This window comes from Mycteria americana, chromosome 13 (assembly GCF_035582795.1).
Source record: "Mycteria americana isolate JAX WOST 10 ecotype Jacksonville Zoo and Gardens chromosome 13, USCA_MyAme_1.0, whole genome shotgun sequence".
Taxonomy (NCBI): Eukaryota; Metazoa; Chordata; class Aves; order Ciconiiformes; family Ciconiidae; genus Mycteria; species Mycteria americana.
In genome coordinates, this window is record NC_134377.1 from 14,886,983 (window position 1) to 14,903,873 (window position 16,891).

Consider the following 16,891-nt stretch of genomic DNA (forward strand, 5'->3'; position numbering starts at 1 on the left):
AGATACTAACTTTAGTAGATTTTTAACCACCTTTTCTAGAGCATGGAATGGCAACTGTATATTACCTAAAAGCAGCATTATAAAGTTTACTCAGATTTTGTAGTTCACTTTGAAAGATACTGTGGAAACCCCATGTATTATTGTTTTCAATTTCATAACTCCAGATGAATAAAGAAGCATCCAAGGAAGTTTCTAGATTCCTCTTTCAGTAAGTTTACATGGTAGCAGGTATTTCTAAACGCTGACACACGCTATCCATCCCTCTTCCAGTGCTCGTGCAGTGCTTTTCTCACACTATTTTATATATTTCATCCCTTTGTGTACAATGATGCCAGTAAGTCATTCACACAGGAAAACCCCAGCAATTCTGCCTATATTCACGGGCATCCAGAATCTCTCCTAACAAAGGCTGTGAATTAACTTCCACTGTGAATTCCAAAACACGACGAGCTTCATTACTAAATTTTATTATAACACACGCAAAACGTGCTTCTTCATTCTTCTTGAAGAACAACAAAAGTAAGTATCCTGAGGTAAAAAATACTGACAATTTCAGTCCAGATTACAGAATTTTAGCAAAACCAGCCTAATTTATCAATTTCTTTGAAAAATCTTCCTCAGCGCCACAGCCTTTCCCCTTCCCGCTTTGGCTCCCAGGCCCGCTTTCCCCTTGAGCTTCCCAGGCGCAGCCTGAGGTGAATCCCCGCTTTCTGCTACACCTTCCCACGCCTCTCCCTGTCAGGGCCACCCGCCCTCACACATATTTCCGCCGAGCCCCGTAACCCTCAGTCTCTCCATTTCCCTCTACCCCTGCCCATCTCGCCGATGACCCCCCGCCGTCAACCCCCTGCGGGGCTCCTCAGCGGTGTGACGGACACCGGGAGACACGGCCCCCTGCCCGGTGCAGAGCCTCCGCGACCTCCCTCGTTCTCTTTTTAAACTCTGTGTACGCATTTCAGCCGAGATCTACCACAAAAACGTCCAAGCCGCCCCCGCCCCCCCCAGCCCCAAGGTCGCGGCAGGACCCGAGCAGCCCCGCTCCGGCAGCCGAGCGCCTCAGCGGCGCGGCCCCGCCCCTCCGCCCCTCCCTTGGTTCCGCACTTTCGTCACGCCCGCGGCGCCACAGTCCCCGCCTGGCAACCGGCCGTTGTCGCCGGACGCCGCGCTGCCAGGCCGCTAGCGCGGAGCCGCGCCGCCTTGCCCTTCCTTTTCACACTCGGGCTACCAAAACCGACCGCGAATCTGCCTGCTGCTGCCGGAAGCCAGCCTAGCCTCTGCTCTGCCAGCGGAAGCGGAAGAGTCGCCATTTTGTTTCGGGTGATGGCGACTGTGGTGCTCTGGAGCTGGGGAGTTTAGTGCGGGCCCGGCCTTCTGGGGGACTCGCTTCTCGGACAGTCGTTGTTACTGCGAGTTTCCTCCTCCTCGCTGCATCCCCTGGTGATGTACGGGGGGGTCGGAGGTTCTCGACGGACTGCAGAAGAAGCAGGCCCGCCGCCCCTAATGTTGTTGTCAGGCGGGGGAGCGGTCCCCGGGCCCCCCGGAGGAGGTGGAGGAGGAGGTGGAGGTGGGAATAGCCGTGTGGAGCTGCTGGTGTTCGGCTATGCCTGCAAGCTGTTCCGAGATGATGAGAAGGCTCAGTACCAGGAGCAGGGGCGACACCTTATTCCTTGGATGGGAGACCCCAAGATCATGATCGATAGGTCGGTGTAACACAACCCCCAGACTGCTGCGAGATCTCCTGTATAGCCTCTTTCTGTTCCTCCCCTTATGCTGTGGGCAAGTGAGGGCGGGGGATGAGCAAAGAGCTCACTCTGGCAGACGTGTGGGGATCTTCTTCGCTGGCAGAGTTGGAGGGCAGCTCCTCCTGGTAGAGTGCTTCGAGTGCTGCTTTTGTAACGCTGCAGGGCCGTCCCCCCGGCAGCGGGAACTTGGGGTTCCCCGCTCTGGCAGTGTTGGGAGGTTCCCCTCCTTCTGACAGTCAGTGCGCGTTGGGTCTTTCTGCTCCACTTGTTAGTGTAGGGTTTACAGGGTGGAGTGGAGAGTGGGAATTATCTGCCTTTTCAATGCAAATCACAAACATCATCTTTTCTCACTTGGAAACCAAGGGAGCCTTATTGCATGGGAATACTTATTAGGCACTTTATATGTTCTCTAAGCGAGAAGGGTGCGGTGTGGGGAGTGGAAAGGTATTTATCCACCTTAGGGGAAATGGGGTTTTCTTATTTCGGCTACATAATCTGGCTGCAGGCTGTTGGTGGGATAACCCAAGAGCAATTCTTGGCCTATTTATTTTTTCCTTGTGCCGTGATTCGCTGTATTAGGCAGAATGGCTTTGATTTGGGGTTCTTGCTTTCCAAATTTTATGTCAGGGATGGCTTTTTTTGGTTGTTCTGCAGTAGGTACAGGTTCACGGCCAGAGAGAGCAATAGAATCTGCTTTGATGTTTCTTCTGGTCTCTAAGTTGTTTCAGCAGTGCAGGGTGGGATTTAGAAATAAATCCATTCAGAATGAATTTTCTGAATATTTTCCTGGAGAGAGGGAAAATGGGCGGTCAGGTTGGGTATATTTGAGTGGAGCACTGAAAGTACAATGCGAGAGTTGTGGCTGACCCTGAAAACCTCAGTGGGAAAGATGGAAGGATTTTGGTTTGAAAAGGATCACATGACATACTATAGATATTTGTTCCCTCAATTTCATCATTGCTTTGGTGCTATACATGGTTTTTGTTGTTTTGATTTAACAATTGTATTTGGTTTGGAAAAATATCAATAAGGGAAGGTCTTTTCATTTCCTTCTATCAGACTGGAGAAAAAAGAAATGCCCTTGCACTATTTTGGGGTTTACGCCATTAATGATTTTTGTGATTGAAATTAATTTGCTGAATTGGAATAAACACAAAGACGTGAAAAAACAGCCATAAATGTTTGTAGCTATGTTTATTTTCTGTCTTGCATGAGAATAGAAGTGTTACGATGCACACTTCTAATCCAGATCACTTTTGTGACAGATTTCATTAGTAGGTAGAGGCCATTTTTGTGGACCTATGCAACAGTAACGCAATTTACAGTCGTTACAGAAATTGTTGGGAGCAAAAACTAAGTATGTGCATGTATGTACATATAATACCAAAAACTTCTAAATAACATACATTTGTAAGTTAAGGTAGCTTGCAATTACTAATCTTATAAACTCCTTTGGAAGCTTAGATTCTTTTTATCTCCAGCAGCAGGAAGTCTTCATTTTCACCATATTGAGAAAAGCACATTGCTATGAGAAGACATGGGTTGAAGTTTGCCTATGGACAGAGCTTGATTAACCAGACCTACGTGTTTCATTAACTTTTTGCTATAAGAATATTTACTTTCTTTGTTTTTGGTCTAGCAAGTTGGCACAAGTCAAGAGTTGTGTGTGGGAAGACACCTCAGCGGAGTCGAGTTTATTGTCACTTTACTTTTCAATCAGTTTCTCTTACTGATGCATAAACATTATCCCAATGCAGTGCTTTTCCTGCAAATAAAATTATTTCTGCTTAGTAGAAAGGAACTGTACGTCATTGATCTTTGCCGTTTTTACGGTGAACCTCCTTAAATTGCATGTATATGTTACTGTTCCTATGTATGTGTGTCTCTCTATCACATAACCCAGAACTTATTTCCTCAGCCAAATGGCTAGGGGCCGAGCCTAGCCATGATTTTACCTCCAATGGACGCAAGTTTCTATGGTGAAGATATCTCCTGAGAGTTCGGGACTAGCAGAAAGAAGCGAGGAAATTTCGACCGTTTGGTTCTTACGGATAGGTATTTATGTATTCGGGTTTGTGTGAATGTAAGCTATTTGACTTTCCAGAAAAACGTATTTTGCAAGTGACATTGATTGGTTGGTTGAAGCACGTACGGTAAGAGCTGTTAAGGAAATGGATCCCACTTAAACTATTAAAGGATACCTTTGCCTTTAATTGTAATAATTTATTAGTTTCTTTGAGAGGAATTTAGACTATTAAACAAATTTTCGATAGTTGGTGACAAATGATTAGCAAAATTAAACGTAACTTCTAAAAGGAAATATGCTTTAACGTATAAGTATTTTTTTTTTCATTTTTAATGGGTAAGTATTTAAGTAGTCGCATAAACCGAAGCCCTAAGTTTTTTGCATTGACCAGCTGTTTCATCTTGCAGGTACGATGGGCGTGGTCACCTACATGACCTTTCTGAATATGATGCTGAATATTCCACGTGGAACAGAGATTATCAATTGTCTGAAGAGGAAGCTAGAATAGAAGCCCTCTGTGATGAAGAGAGGTATTTAGCCTTGCATACGGACTTGCTTGAGGAGGAGGCGAGGCAAGGTATTGCTCAAGGAAACTTCCTGAGTTTAGCACATGTTTAAATAAATAATTATGAAATTAAATTTACTCCTAATTTTATACTCTCTTTTTCTGATGTTATCTTGACAGTACCCAGTGGATTCGAAAAACGGGAGTCTTTGCGTATGTGAGAGGACCTCAGGATAGTTTAAATATAGATCCACACAGAAATTGCCCAGATTCTGAGGGCAGACTGGGATTTCAGACCCAAAAACCCCCAAAATAAACACATTCTGCTTCTTTTTTAGTGTTGTATAAATGAAATTCTGTGCTCTGGTATGCATAATTACATTAGAATGTTTTAACCCACAGCCTTTGTCTCTTCAGGAAGAAATAAATGGTCAGCATATGTACATGCTGTTTTTTTCTATTCAGTTTTTAATGACAGTTAAAATGATTAGGTGAAAACTTCTCATTTAAAAACTAAAGTAAGAAATATTACTTCTTTTTTTTTTTTTAATAAATTAGCTTTTAAATATGTTCTAATATTGGTAATTGCATTTTTGTTCAAGAGGAGGAATATAAAAGACTGAGTGAAGCTTTGGCAGAGGATGGTACCTATAATGCAGTGGGATTCCGTTATGGCAGTGATTATTATGACCCTTCAGAACCCACTGAGGAGGAGGAGCATCAGCCTGCAAAACAAAGAGGTAAGGGGTAAAAATAGCAAGGGTTAATTGAGAGGAAGAACATAGCACCTCTGTCTCTCTCACTTTCAGCTGAAGGTTGAAAATGTGTATTTCATTAAAATGCAAGTAAAAAATCTCAAAGCATTTCAGCAAAGTCTTTATGGAACTGTGTTAATGAGTTTTTGCAAACTTCGCTCTTGACGTGCTTAAATATTTTCCTGCTACAGCACAGTCAATGCTACAGTAGTCAGGATAGGAAATTTAATTCTGCTGTCTTGCAGATTCTTATTCAGAAAAAAATAGTAATTCATCACATGGCTGGCTGTTAACGTTTCTTGGTCAAGAAGGGAAAGATCATTACAAACATAGAATAGTAATTAACAAGAATATATATTTTTTAAGTTTAGATTTTGTCATCTTCATAATTATAAATGCGTCCATCTTCAACATAGTGTGCCCCTCTCCATGATCTTAAAAAAAATGCAGAATTCAGGTTCTCATGTTCCCATCTTTAATTACGATAACTTCGCATTTTTAACATGAAGTCTTAAGGAAGCTTTCAAGTGTTATTGAACTATGTCTTAGTAAAGTTAGGATTGTTATTAACAGTTGGGTTGTCTAACTACATATTGGTGGGTTACTGTGGTATGAGATGTGCTTTTTTTTTTTTACCAAGGTGTGTGCTATAATGCAGGATCATTTTAGGTGCTAAAGCTTATTTGGTAGTTTTTGCTGCTGTGTGTGAGATTGTGTCAGGGCAGTGTCCATGCCGCTTGCATTCTACCAAGGGTTTGTTCCTATACTCTTCAGTACTGATGCTGAATTGCATTGTCTTTTCTGGGGTTTATTTCATTTGTTTTATTCCCATTTGTCTGGTAGATTCCATAACCAAATAGTTTCTAAGTTCTCTTTACATACAGTTTTTGGGTGTTTCTTGTCATAGGGGTGTTTTTCATGTTGTGGTGGAGGTGATAGAGAAGAACATGTGTGTAGTTTGGCTGTCCCATCTTTCTCTACTTCATAGAGATTAAAAAGGTGAATGCCTTCTCTCTATTGGTCACTACAAAGGGAATCTGCTGAACCTTACAGGGTGTCTGTATTATAGGAGGCCTTTGCAAAACTGCGTGAAAATGTGCCATAATGTTGCAGAATCTACCTTTGACCAAGTGTATAAGGAATAAATAAAATTCCAGTTTCATTTGATAAGAGAGCTGTCGTGAGTTCAAGTTGTGTCTGTCTCCACCTTATTTTTCTTTCTAGAATGATGAGAGATCTAGAATAATGTATTTCAGCCTTATTGAAGTCATATTTTTAGGAATAATGCTAAAATGTGACAACTTAGGAATTGGCAAAGAGAGATGTAACTACCCAGTCTTCCAGCAAGTTAATATTTAGTTAATTAGCATTTGATGCAGCATGGAAGTGTCATGCTAAGCTATTACAAAATCTTCCGGTGTAATGTGAGAATTCTCAGTGCTGCTGACGAGAAGTAGAGATCCTCATAGCAGGTCATTGGAATGTTGTCTCAGTTGTGAGCTTTCTTATCAAACTCTTTATCTTCTAGAAAATTTTTGGTAATGATGAATACCAAGGGGCATTTTCTAGTAACACTTGATAGTACTTGGGGCAAAAGTGAGATAGAAACGTCGGTATTATGTTTTGCTGTAGTTGAACTGTACACGCTTTTAATAGATCGCTATATTGTAACAATTTCCAATAAGACAGGACTATAAATTCTTAACATTCATTTTTTATAAATCATAGTAGAATAAAATCCAGTATTGGAAGATGCAGATAACAGTAATGCGAATTACAGGCTGTAGTTCTGTGAACACATCAAGTGTTAGCTGGAGCTGCTGCCGAAAGAAACAGTCCTGTTCTGCTTTGTCTGCTGCTTCTTCCTCCTTTCCTTAATGCTAAAATTTCTCTGTGCCTTTGTGGAGTTAAACTATTTGAGTTCATTTAGAAAAAACCCAACCCACCAGACAGCAACAAAAAAATTAACTCTCTTGCATGGGTAAGAGCTTGTATGCAGTAATTGCTGTGACATCTCATGCATGATTAGGCTGTTCTGCTCTCTGTGTCCATAGTTCCCATAGTCAGGTTTTCATGCAGTTTGTGCTATCTAATTTGTCAGGATAAAACTGGAATACATTTTCTCTTAAAGCTAGTAGAATAGATAATGCTAAAAGTTACTTTAAAAAGTAACATTTCCACTTCAATTATTATAAAAAATTTGTAAAGCAAAATATTTTCAGAGGAACGTTTCTGGTATACCAAATAACAGAACGTAATACATATTGGCCTTTATAAAAGAATAACTGTTTTAGATGAGTAGTTCATGTGATAAATCTGTTAAATATTTGGATATGTTAACCTTGATATAAAAGAAACCACACCAACTTTAGACTGAACTCACAGATGAATGGCAACATTTATTTTAATCAGTTATTAAGGCAACTACTGGTTTATCTCTGTAGGTGATGAAAGTGGATTTTAGCCTCCCTATTGCATTCCCATACAACTTTCATTAGGGTTAGGAAGCTGATGAAGGTACTTAGGTTTGTTTGCATAGCCTGAAATAGTTGATTAAATGGGAACTGAATTCAAATCGACCAGATGTATGGGTCTTAACAGCTTTAGAGATATTGGATATCTGTAATATTTTAATCATTGTTAGGAAAAGATTCACCCAGGGCATTGAAAATGGTCCCCCTTAGTTTTGCATGGGTTTTCTTGTAAAAACAAAAAGTAATATTCATGAAAATGAATGTTTTCTATTTGATTTGACACTTGTCTTCAGCACTGTAGTCAGGGCTAAGGTTTATAGGGTTTTATTCTTCCTAATGCCTCTATTAAGACACAATTTATGCAGTCTTAAATAAACTACACGTAACACCAGGGAGAGGAACCATATTTAAATGTCTTCAGTGCAAATGCTGGTTATAGTTTCATTTGAGAAATTCCTTGATTGCACATCCTTTTAGATATACTTTGATAATTTTTTGTTAACATTTGGGTACTTTTGACATGCTTTGTCCTATAGTATTTTATTCTGTTGTTTCTTGTAGAAACAGCTCAGACAGAAAATGTAGAAGAAAATGAAGAACCTTTTGTTGCCCCTCCGGGACTGAACGTACCTTCTGATGTGGAACTGGTATGTGTGTACATTTAACGCAACCTACATTTCTGTCAATTTTCAAGGAGTTTATGGTGCTTTACTGATATTTTTTTTTTTTCCCATTAACTTTAGTGTGGTGCATTTTAAATGATTCTAAAATAGTAGCTTAATTTCAAATGTTCTTTCTTGAATTCTTGAGTTCTACCACCTCTCTTGAATCTTCTTTTTAATGCTGAAATTATTGCAGTGCTTATGCTAAGTGCATTTAGTATCACTTGTGATATTATTTTAGATAACGTAGAAAAAAAGGCAGTTGTTCTTGGAATGGATACTTACTGAGATGTCAAGGTTGACATTCCGAATGTAAAGGACCATGAAACCAAGAGATTGCTTTTGTTGAAGATTTTTTTTCTGGATTCTTTTTAATTGAGTCCCAATCTGAAGGGGGTAGGAAGTGATCAGATATAAAGGCTGTGTTTAAGACTAGCCTATTCAAGGAGAAAATCAATAGTTTATTTCTAGCAAATTCTGAAATAACTTGGAAGTATTAGCATATAGAAGCTCTTTCTATCATGTGATGTTACCAGAATTTGCTACATAGTCAACTGTAAACTTAATTACAGCTTGTGTATTTTTCCTGAAGGGAGCTGAACAGTTGCCTGCTTAAGTACAGTTGTAATCATGAGGATTTTAAATTTATTTCAAGTTTCATAAAAGATACTAGGAAGTCAGATAATATTATCTCTCCTATACTGTGGTCCTGAACGTGTTAATTTATATTTGGGCTGCCTTCTCATCTCAATAACCTTGGCCAGTAAAAGATTCAAAGCACTCTGTTGGAATAACTAATAGTGAACACAGGATATTTGTGTAAGAGTGTTTTTCTACTTCATTAGCTTTTAATTGAAAATTTTTATCCTGTTCTGTTTTTTATATGAAATAAGAGCTATTTAACAAATCTAATGTGCCACTTTACTTGTTCTAATTTTACTTCCTCTACTTTTCTTTACAATCTTATAATACATTTTGTTAGTGAAGTGCTTACAAACCTACTTCTGAGTTCAGGGAAGATTTTTATATGTCGTTGCCTTTAAATTATGAGTTATATTTAGAATAAGAACATTGAGGTCTCAGTGAGAGGCTGCTTATTTAGTATTTGGATGCTGTTTCCAAAAAGTAACTGCTGGTGAAAGAATGTTTGCTGTTTTAGATAGCTGCTTTGCTTGAATTTTGTTCTGAAACTTAAGGCATGTTTTACAAGCAAGTTGCAGAATGCAGTCTGGGGCTTAGTGAAGTAGTTTCTCAGTCATCTATTGAACTCTAGTATATTCAGGTGAACAGAAAGCAAATGTGGGCATATTTGGTTTTGATTTAAAAAAACAAAACAAAATGTCTAGACAGCAGCTCTGAGAGCAATGCATACTTGACCTTGGATTGGGAGTTGTGAGTTGTTGGGGTTTTTTTTGTTTGGCAAGCCTTGATTTTTTGTTGTCATTCTAGTCAAGTCATTCAGTTTTCTCATTGAATGTATTTATTCTGTATTTTTTAATTCAATTACTGTGAAGGATAGAAGCCTGGTAAATTATTGGTGGGTTTTTACTGGCATGTTTAAAAAATACTCTACCCTGTTCCCATTTAAAAAAAAAAAAAAAAAAGAGAGAAATACATCATAAATTCCATGTCGATCCACAAGCGATTGGAAAAGGTGTACAGATACATTGCTGATTTGTGGAAATGACAGAATGGTGTTCTAGGTCTCTCCTGAGTTTACTGCTTATTGACATTCAAGTTAAAAGACATGGTGCTTGTTGATGGTCATGGCGGGGGGAGGACACTTGTAAACTTTGAATCATTTTGGAATGGAGGAAACTGTAGTGCTTGGAAATAAGATAAAATTTGAGAATCAGCTTGCTAACTGGGTGACTTTGTTCACGATCTGCAAGGTGCAGTTCAATAAAGACAGATACCAAATAGTTCCTGTAATACAGAGCAATCCACAGTGCAAATGTTAAGTAGTTAGGGAGCACTACTGCAGAAAAGATCCAGAGGCTGTAGTGATCTGTTGAATGTTCAGCGTATGGCAGCTCCAACTGCAGCAGTAATGTTGTTCTGCAACTTAAAACAGAAGAGTTATGTCGAGGATGCAGGAGGTCTTCCACTGCTTAAAACTGTTAATGTCAGGGTTATGGGCAAAGGTGACTGTTCTTGACCATTGCATTTTAAGAAGCACGCGATGCTATGGAAGTGGGCTGTAAGAGGATGTTACCAGTTAAACTTACGAGGAGAGATTGAAAGTTGCTTTGTTTCCTGCAGATGAGAATATTGAGAGGCAACATAAGACTTAAAATTATTTTCCAGGCTTACTGAGGATTGGAGGATAGTTGCTTAACTTGCAGTAAGGGAGACTCACTCGTGAAAAACTTTTAATTACAATACTAATTAAAGATTGGAACAGAATATCTGACTAGATGATGGCATTTATGCCACTGCAATATTTTTCAGAAGGGTTTTTTCTCTGCTCTGGCAAATACTCTTACTTTCAGAAGTTTTAACAATTATCAGTTTAAATGTTTAGTATTTTTATTAAATTTAATAGCAAACTAGAATATGTCTATGATATCTGCATCTCTGCCATTTAATGTTTTTCACTTTGTAAAGTTTCTAAAATTTTGTAGATCAGTGGTGTTAGTAATCTTAGAAGTCAATTAAAAGCATATTAATATTCATAGTGCCTGTTTTCCAGAGCTTATAGTGGTATCAGTTTCAAATTCAAGACTGGATAGTAATTTCAGATACAATCTTTTTTAAACTTCCTTGCTGATCTGCAGCTTTGTTTATGAATTTCTCGGCCTTAAGCGTATTTTGTATTTCTGCATAAGAACCACAGAAATAGAGAAACTTGATGTATAGTATATATGATAAAACAGTGAAACTGGCTATGCACAAAATGTTATCAGTTTGTTGAGAACTTCATTGCCTCTAATTAAAAGAACCTTTGGTAGTGTTTTAGAGGGACAAGTAAAACTTGAAACAACTAATTATTTTCCATATTGAACATGTTGTTCTAGTAAAGGATCCAATCGGCTGAAAATAATTTCTAAAAATGTGCTGTTTGATCACATTCAGACTTTTTCCTTAAATAGAGCACCACTGTCTCGTGTGCTTCCAATCTTCTGAAAAAGATTTTCTGAGGTTTGCAACATACTTCTGTATCTAGAACAATAAAATTGCAAAGCTAAAACGAATCATTAATGTGACACTTCAATCTTTATAGGCACACAGAGTATGCGTTTCTACAGTTTATGGAGCACAAGACAAAACAGAGCTATCTGAGTATGAAATTAAAGACAGTGAATGGTGAAGTTCATTCATTCTTTAACTATATTCTTGTTCTTTTCACTTCTTGGGTTTGATATGGCAGTGCTCCTTAGATGGCATTTCAGGAGTGGAAATGCATGGATGCTGCTTAACTTCATTAATTTTCTTTTTATTGCTGAAGTGTTCAATGACTCTTTATGGAAATATGACAGCACATAGGAATTGCAATTCTTATGTTGGTCTTAAGATGCAACACGTTCCTTCCAAGCAAATGCATAGTAACAAGCTTTTCTAGTTAGGGAGCAATATTTGCACATTCAGTGGTAACAGAATAAAGGACAGCTGCTGGGAAGAAGACCATACATGTTGAGTCTTCAGAACACCTTGAGGTATTGTAAGGTAGGGCCGCTTTAAGTTGGCACTGCTGTGTCAAGAAACACATCTGTCTCCTGTCCTGTGCCAGCAGAAGTGTCTACATGGCTATGGAATGTACGTGGCTTAAAATAATTTTTTTGCTACATGAAACTTAACCAGGATTTGTTCTTCTCTTCAGTTTGGTGTGCAGTGGCAAAAACAGTTGCGCTGATAGAAGGAAATGAATGAGCAGCTAGGGAAGACTGGGACTGGGTTTTTTTAGTGCTGATATGCTTTCACTAGTTGAAAGTGATTATGAAACTGAGTTGCTAGAGAAAGCTGAGAAGAGGGGCAGGGAACTACTGCTCTTTCTAATTCCCTCTGGAGTTCTAACACATTTTACAAGCTGCTTATGAAAATACAAATATATGTTATCTTACTCCCACAGCCACCAACAGCAAAAATGCATGCGATTATAGAACGAACTGCAAACTTTGTCTGCAAGCAGGGAGCACAGTTTGAGATTATGCTAAAAGCCAAGCAAGCACGCAACTCCCAGTTTGACTTCTTGCGATTTGATCACTACCTCAATCCCTACTACAAATTCATTCAGAAGGCTATGAAAGAGGGACGATACGCTGCTCCTTCTGAAAATAAAGCGGACGACAAAAAACGTAAGTTGTTGCTTGTCAAATGGATGGCTTCAGGATATGAATCATTGAATCATTGAAACATCCACTGGTCTTTTTTGGTAAAATAGCCACATCTTTTTGGTGCGTTGCAATGGCAGTGCTGTTATCCTGCAGCTGAGATTGATGTTTTGCTTGAATTGGAGGAGATTTTTAAAATAAAAGATTGTTTTGGGAAACTTTCAGATACAAGAGCTGCTATGATCTTGGAGATTTTAGAAACACTTGTTTAGCTCTAGTCCAACAGAAAGTTGGTCTGTGCACTTAGGTTTTAGTTTTATTGATGGCTAGCAATATCTTCTAGTGTCTGTGTTTTTGTGAATAAGCAGATTTATGAAAATGGTGGTTTCTTAAGAACACATGCCTGTCCTGTACCATCTTTCTCTCCCAGTATAAATCCATAGCAAACCCAAATAAAACTCAGATATTGCTTTTATTTAGACTCGAAAGTCAAATCTGAGGAAGAAGACGATGACGACGATGATGATGATGGAAATTACCTGCATCCGAGTCTCTTTGCATCTAAAAAATGCAGTAGACTTGAAGAGCTCGTGAAGGTACTTGACCCTATTAAATTTACTTTCTACCTTGTAAAACATCTGATTCATGAGCACAAAAATTCTAATATGCAGGTGTTAAGATCTTTCATTAACAAAGATTCTCCCCCCGCCCCCTCCCCAGACTGTGTCTTAGTAATTTAAGTCTGTTTTGGTAAACTTTCAAGTTACCCTTTCTCTAGGGCATAAATTGTTATTTTTCCATTTGTAAGGAATTATATTTCTATTTTTATGCCCTCTGGTATTGAGGGCATCACTCAAGGATTTATCCCACAGAACCTGTATTGAAGCTGAAAAGATTAAGATATTTAATACTTTCTGTATATAAGCTGAGAGAGAATGTTTTCTTCTTAGATTTTAGTAGATAAAATGTTGACATGAAGTAATAGTTTCAGCAAATAGTATTTCAGCAGAATGTACTGCTCATTAAATGTAAATTTTGCTGGATGTGTTATTTTTATTTTCTGAGTTTGATCAGTGATGGAATAATGGGAATGACAGATGGTTGTACACATTTGGGACTTTCAGAAGAATGGCAGTGGTGCTGTCTGATATTTAGACAAGTCAGGTTCTGTGTCTTATCCCAGCCTTGGCAGTAAATGAGTAAGAGTAATACCCACCTTTTTTTTTTTTTAATGTCATGGATTTCTGTTCACATTAGAGTATTTTTTGTTTTGTTTTCCACTAATTTTCAGAAAAGAAGTTGATTCTGATGTGAGAGCTACAAAAACAGTAACTTCAGTGTTTGGACAATATTTTTCATGTCTATTAATGTAGATAAATTTGCTTTCCAAATCAGGTTGATGCTGTCATGCTTTAAATACGTACTTCAAATTTTAATTTGTTTTTCTATTCTCAAAATTTTTTTCAGCCTTTGAAGGTAGTAGACCCTGATCATCCACTTGCGGCACTGGTGCGCAAAGCGCAATCAGATAATAACTCGTCTACACCACAGTCAACAGATGGGGCAGCTGTACAGACATCACAAGCAGAATATTCTTCTGATTGTAAGTGCATTGTGATTAGGCAGCTGGTGGTGTGTCATGATGAATTGTATGTGGATGCTGGTGGGAAGAAAATACATTAGCTTCATACTTGATCATTTGTAACTGGTATTTATTCTTTTTCAATCTCCTGAATCTTTGAAGGTGCATTCTTCCACTGAGTATCTGTTGAATTGTTAGCTGCTTAGGAAAAACAGAAATGGGGTGGAGGGGGTGGGCAGGCGGGAGGCCAAGTCTCCAGTCTGTGAGTATGGTTAGCACAATACCCTTAATGTTTTTTGATAACTTCCATCAATTTCTATTAATGAAGCCTAATGAATGCCTTCACTGTTGAATATAAAACTGTCCTATAAAGTAATTCATGAGATTCCTATTAAAAAGAGCTTTCTATATTAAGCAAAGTGCAGATGGTAAATCTACTTGGAACAGTTTTGCTGGAGTGTCTAACACTAGAAAATCTGAGAAGGTAAAATCATGTAAATTGAAGGATCTCACTGAAGTGATAAAACCAGCTTTTAGTATAATATTCTGTTCTAAAGTTGGAAGTAGTTTTACGGTAAATAAATACGTCTTTTATTATACAGTCAATTCCTATAATTTTTCATTATTTTACCTTTTAGTCTGTGCACTGGTGCGACGTTACATGTAGAAAATAAAACTCAGGAATATGCAAGATTCAAAGTTAAAAATTGATCTTTTAAATTGTATTTCTCATTACAATATCTGAGAGGGAGTGCTAACTTTTAAGTTCCATAGCTACAGAGGGCATTCTTTAATAAAGGAGTAGCTATTCTATTTTATTTTTTTTTCTCAAAAGAACAACAAAAGCAATGATATATTTAAATTATAAGCAAGCAATGTGGGAAGTTGTGTGCTTGACTGCTTTTTCCTTGCACGATATTGAAATACCAAGACTTTCTCCTATCTCCAAATTATTATTAAATCTTTAATCTTAGATTTTTCTTCAACCATTTCAGATAAATGTAAACACTGTCCTGTCTATAATCACTTTTAAGAATCAACTTTGCTATGAAATTTTTAGCAACATTATCTTAACCTCTCTGGATGTGTCTGGTTTCCATTATCTTTGAAGCTGCTTAATGCAGGCCTTGTATAAAGCTCCTGCAAATTTTGTAAATTCTGATACTCAAAAGGTGAAGTCAAGCTTAATTTGGTTTATGTGCCTCTAATTCTTTTCAAATTTCAGAATTCTGAAAGTCCTTGATTCCTTAAATATAGAAATGAAACTTACCCTTTCATTTATGGGACTTACCATTTGACACTGCTGAGATATAAGAAAATGTATATTGCAGCCTTCACTACAGTAGGGTTTCATGATATTATAAATTTTGTAGGTAATGAGTAGTGTTACTTCAAGGTGATGGTGGTAATGGACTTGGTTTTGTAGTAAAGCTGATGCAGATAAGTATCGCCATAATGATCTGAGTTGATTTTGATGCATTATAGGTCCAGAACCCACCAAAGGATTACAGGTGTTGTCAGAGTGTAATATATGGAGAGGAATAGGCATGGAAGTAATTTTTATTTAAAACTGTACCTTAAGAGAATCTTAATAAAACTGAAATAAGATTTCTGTGGAGAAGTTGCAAATTGCTGGTTATTTCAAGAAAGACTAAAATCAGAATAAGTGTCTCCGTAGAATAATGCTCGTCACTTTTCTGATTACTTTCCTGTCAGCTTTGAATCTGACTGTGTGTGATGCAAACTGGGAGATTATAATTTATGAGCAATACGGGTTAAGTTTGCAACTCCTCTCCCTGCATTTAAAACTTAACAGATCTTTATTCTGCTCTCCTTATAGATAACTTATTCTTTGAAGAAAGTAAATACTGCCATACAGGGATGTTTATGAAACTTTTAAGAGGATAATTCATTATAATTTAATGCATAGATTAAACTTTGCCTCCAGAAATGTAAACTCTTACTGTAAATCCTTTTGAAGCATTTTACCTGAATACTTTGTTTATACATCTTTCTGCAGAAAATCTTTAGATTTACAAGAAGTAACTGCTGTTTAAAAGTGTTAAGCTAATTAAAGCATTATAAAATATTGTCCTTAAAGAAAGCAAGCAAGCCATAAGCCTTTGCACTCTCAGGAAATAAATATTTAGAATCAGAGAAGCCTCTAGTGTGGAAAACTTGCTCAAATCGGTTGTTCATTGTATTGGTGTTAAATTGCAAAATATGTCCACTTTTTGAGGTTTCAGTAAGTAGGGGTGTGTGTATGTATAATGATAGAGTGTTTTTTTATAGATAGATAGATAGATACTAGTGGTTTAGTTTCTCGATGTTAGTTTTGAATATATGTGCATTGCTTTCTTTAGGCATACATAATGGCAGTTTTAACTGAGTTAAACTGCCAGAGGTGAATCAGGTTAGGAAGAATGATTTCGTATTAGGTCATTTTTTAATAGGCCTTCTCTGGTTCACTTCTTTATTCATACCTGTTTAGCTTCCAGCTGACCTTCAGTAGTCCTGCTTTTGGCTGGGATAGAGTTAATTTTCTTTATAGTGGCTGGTATGGGGCTATGGTTTGGATTTGTGCTGAAAACAGTGTTGACAGCCCAGGGATGTTTTAGTTGTTGCTAAGTAGTACTTATACTAAATCAAGGACTTCTCAGCTTCCCCTGCTCTGCCGGGTGCAGAAGAAGCTGGGAGGAGGCACAGCTGGCACAGCTGACCCCAACTGACCAAAGGGCTATTCCATACCATATGGTGTCATGCTCAGTATATAAAGCTGGGGAAGAAGAAGGAAGGGGGGACGTTTGGAGTGATGGTGTTTGTATTCCCAAGGAATTGTCTGATTCTTCCCAGAATCAGTACATTCTGATTCTG

At 38.0% G+C, this 16,891-nt stretch overlaps 1 protein-coding gene across 3 annotated transcripts in view; it reads left to right on the forward strand.

Moving 5' to 3' along the window:
- The first annotated feature begins 1,140 nt into the window (after positions 1–1,140).
- The window catches only part of SFSWAP (splicing factor SWAP), a 51,075-nt gene continuing 35,324 nt past the window's right edge, over positions 1,141–16,891 (forward strand). For 2 of the 3 annotated variants that reach the window (XM_075515825.1, XM_075515826.1), the window contains exons 1-7: positions 1,141–1,700; positions 4,176–4,345; positions 4,876–5,013; positions 8,064–8,149; positions 12,234–12,459; positions 12,916–13,031; positions 13,903–14,038. In XM_075515825.1, coding sequence (XP_075371940.1) covers positions 1,441–1,700; positions 4,176–4,345; positions 4,876–5,013; positions 8,064–8,149; positions 12,234–12,459; positions 12,916–13,031; positions 13,903–14,038 — 1,132 coding nt within the window. In that variant the 5' untranslated portion in view covers positions 1,141–1,440. The remainder of the gene's footprint in view (positions 1,701–4,175; positions 4,346–4,875; positions 5,014–8,063; positions 8,150–12,233; positions 12,460–12,915; positions 13,032–13,902; positions 14,039–16,891) is intronic. The other variant, XM_075515827.1, reaches the window with a different exon arrangement.